A 3,577-nucleotide genomic window follows, 5' to 3' on the forward strand; every position below is an offset into this window, starting at 1 on the left:
TTCCGATTTTTGTGTTCAATCAGCATTGATGTGGAATTAAAACAGATGGTCAGTGAAAGGTTTATCACCCCCCTGGTGGGTGCCAGATAGAGCGCAAGAGCTCGGGTAAGGCTTCAGGGATATAAGGGCCTTCTGTACTATTTAAACACCAACTTATGTTTTGTTTAACTTCGTAGATTAGGTCCCAAAGGAGACGGCTATTGAAAGGTTGTTTACAAAAACGGATGATGAGCATCTGTTTATCTTTGGAGAGTATTTCTGTTTATGCAGTGCCTTTAAATAGCCCATCTTGTGTACGTGGAGTCTTCGATTGCTTTGCTGCACTTTTATTGATATTATTCACTCCCTCAACAACATAAGTCATAAAGGTCATGTTAGATGAAGGCTAACTGAAGGTAATACAAAGATTTTTAGTAGCTTAGAACCTTTTTCTAGCAAAAACAAAGAAGCAATGAAGCATGTTTATTAACTGAACGTGACATCACAACCCCTGTTTAATACATTTATTAATACATTTTGAAAAACTAAGCTCTTGTTCTTTCCGGGATATCAGCGGTCATGCAGCCAGGCTAACATGGCTACATCAATCCGACTATCGGTACTGATTGAAAATAATAATCTTAATTTTTATCGAATACAATGTACCTTCTGGCACCACTCTTAAAGGGTATAAAAAGGGTAAAGGTTAAACATTTTGGAGAACAATATGAGTTGCATAGGAACCGATTTACTATTCTCCATCTTGTTTTCTTGATTTCTTGAAGCTTAACCTTTATCCCAAAGTAAGCTGATAAACTGATTAGGGCCTTCGCTCATATATACATACCATTTCGAAAGCACCTTCCACAAATCATGAGTATTGAATGAAAGGAGCGGGTTCTTGCGGTTTAAATAATTGAATACTATATATTTGCCTTTGAAAAATGTACACATAATAAATGCATTTAAATTAATTTAGAAATTAAACTAGTCGGTATATCGACCACCAAGCGCACCGTAAATAAACAATTTTTATGACAATTGCCGTGATTTCCAAAAGACCGGATAACCATTACATTAGTATATAAGTTTTTACAGTGTAGTTTTTAATTTTTACAAAGTGTATTTTTAACTTAATCTCTAGTCGTTTTAATTAGCTTTCGTTTCTGTTTTTAATATACACAAGTCTTGTAGGTAGGTTCGTGATTTGTTTTTGCTCGATAGTAATTTTCAGTGGCGGACAGTGTTTTGTCTTGCAGTGGTTCTTTGTGTCGTGTAGGCCAGTGTTGGCAACCCTTTTGGTGCAATGGAAAGTTGGAAAGTTAAGAATTTGTGCAGAAAGTTGAGAAATATTTACGGTCATATCGCGAAGCCTATTTTGCTAAATAATCTTAAATATTGTTTTAACCTTTTGCTTAAGTTTAAGTTGCTTATCCCCTTCCATGTTAAAATTCGCAAATTCTTGCCCAAACATTTCAAAAGTTGTTTGTGTGGAGCGTATGCCTATTGTTTAACTGTATTACTATTTAAACTAGTTTTTAGTGTGAGTAATGAGTGTTTCTTAGTGTCTTGTTTCGTTCATATTAAATGCTATTTCCAACTCGCCTATTGTTTGCCTATGTATCCGGTTGTTTAAAATTATGTTATCCTTTGCTGCTGTTTTATAAAACTACTACGAAGCTACTACGTTTAACTCTTAATAATGTTTTGGGTGATACTAATGCGCATTAAACTAAAAAGGAACATATACATGATTATCCATTAATATTAACTATAAATACGATTTGTTCTTTTAATATTCATAGTGCTTTTTATAGTCAGAGTCATTTGTTTGCGGGTAGTACGTTTTGATAAATAAATTTTAGCATTAAGAACTGAACACTCGCGTCTGCGTGTCTATAAATAGTTGAATATTGAATCACAAATCATTGATGAAAACTTCACATTACTTGGTTTGGGCGAAGTCGCTCGCACGTTCTCTTGGTCCGTTAAATTCCGTTACAATTTTATCATCATTCCCTCGTCCGAGGTTTCCCTACGTAATTTTGCTCAACATGTCGTTTCCATCCATAGCAAACAATCTATTTCTATAAGTTTATACACAGAAAATGTACAGAGGGGCTTAAGTAGTGTGAGTGTAGGCGCTTACAGGGGTCAGATAGTTCAGGTTTATTCAGGGGTAGGTTCACAGGCATGTACAGTTAGTTTGCAGATTTTCAGTGTTCTTCCTGACAAAGTACTACAAATCAGTTAATCGTTACTATAGGCTAGTTAGTCGTATAGGTGTTATATTAAATATGATTTCTTGCTTCGTTTCGTTTTATAAACAAATTGTGTCGCTAAACGCTAGACCTTAAATTCGTCTCAATATTCTCTTTATTCGTCTAAATGTTTCTCTTGAGTAAAGCATGATACACAATAGACGCCCTGGTTTCTCTTTGAAATTTAATTCGCTCGCTATTATGTATGTATGCATGCCTGCATGATGCATGTGTGTATACTCGTATGCGTGTTGTTCGCTACCGATTCCTAGACTTCTATATTTACAGGGTGTTTCTAGCATTCTCCATTACCTACGTACAGTGTTGGCATATTATCGACCTTACTCTATAAATGATTGATAGGCGACTTTCTTTCCAATTCGATTTCGATTTCGATTCGCTGCGTTTATCGTTTGCTCAGTGGGTTCAATTGTTGGGCTTAAATCTAGTTCCAACTTTGCGACTCTGTGTCAGATTCGACATTTTGCCGACGGCATTAAGTCGGTGAATATAATTCCAGAGTAACATCCTTCTCTTAGTTATGGTGGCATTAGCATTTGGATCTCCGTGCAGACGATCTCACTGTAGGTGATCAAATAACAACGAGAGACAGTGCTGATTTATTAAAAGGTTTTTACAGTTTAAATAATATAATAGAATAATGAAAACCAATAATAATAGTTATGGTGCTGGTGTACTGTACTATATAATGTAATAAAGGTGTTGCAGGATATTATCTGCCTATTCGCGACTAAGTCAGAAAGTTTCCTCAAAAGTGGACTTTAATGAACGCATTTGAACTGGTAGGTAAAAGGATGCGGTAACTCACCTTAATTCCGTTCAATATGGGGTTTTCATCAATGATACCACAGCCTGTTGCTTTGTGCCCTCATGACACCGTTTGCCAATCCGCTTCCCTGTTCATTGTCATTTCCGTATTTAGGTTCTTCTTTTTCAACGATGCTTTCCCCCATCGACCTGGTGATATTGCTCGAAGCTTCGCCAGTGGCAGCCGCTGCCTTCGCAGTGGCCTTCAGGTGCACGCCCACCACATCCTCGGCGGGCATAACTCCTTCCATGGCCTTAAGATGCTGGCGCTGCAGGTGACCATCGCGCAGATGTTTGTTTACGCTTGTGCCGCCGCTGCCTCCTGCGGCGAGCTTGTTGTTGTGCAGGGTCAGACTGTACTTGGGCTTGCTGGGGCCGCTTCCGTATCCGCCGACCATGTTGGCGGCCAGACTAAGGTGCTGCGGCTTCTTCGGCATGGTGGTGCTGCCGGTGGGAGCCGCGGTACCCCATTTGGGGGCTGCGGTCACCAACTTGAGCGAGGCTTCGAA

The 3,577-nt window shown here is 38.6% G+C and overlaps 1 protein-coding gene across 1 annotated transcript; it reads right to left on the reverse strand.

Annotated features, from left to right (window-relative positions):
* Positions 1-2,337: 2,337 nt before the first annotated feature.
* Positions 2,338-3,505, reverse strand: LOC108113460. The gene is made up of 2 exons (XM_017224041.2): positions 3,070-3,505; positions 2,338-2,822 (listed from the first exon to the last, which is right to left on the reverse strand). The coding sequence occupies exon 1, from the start codon at positions 3,503-3,505 to the stop codon at positions 3,098-3,100; it is 408 nt and encodes a 135-aa protein (XP_017079530.2). The 3' UTR covers positions 2,338-2,822; positions 3,070-3,097.
* Positions 3,506-3,577: the final 72 nt, after the last annotated feature.

The sequence above is a fragment of the Drosophila eugracilis genome, unplaced genomic scaffold, assembly GCF_018153835.1.
Source record: "Drosophila eugracilis isolate 14026-0451.02 unplaced genomic scaffold, ASM1815383v1 contig_1828, whole genome shotgun sequence".
Classification (NCBI taxonomy): Eukaryota; Metazoa; Arthropoda; class Insecta; order Diptera; family Drosophilidae; genus Drosophila; species Drosophila eugracilis.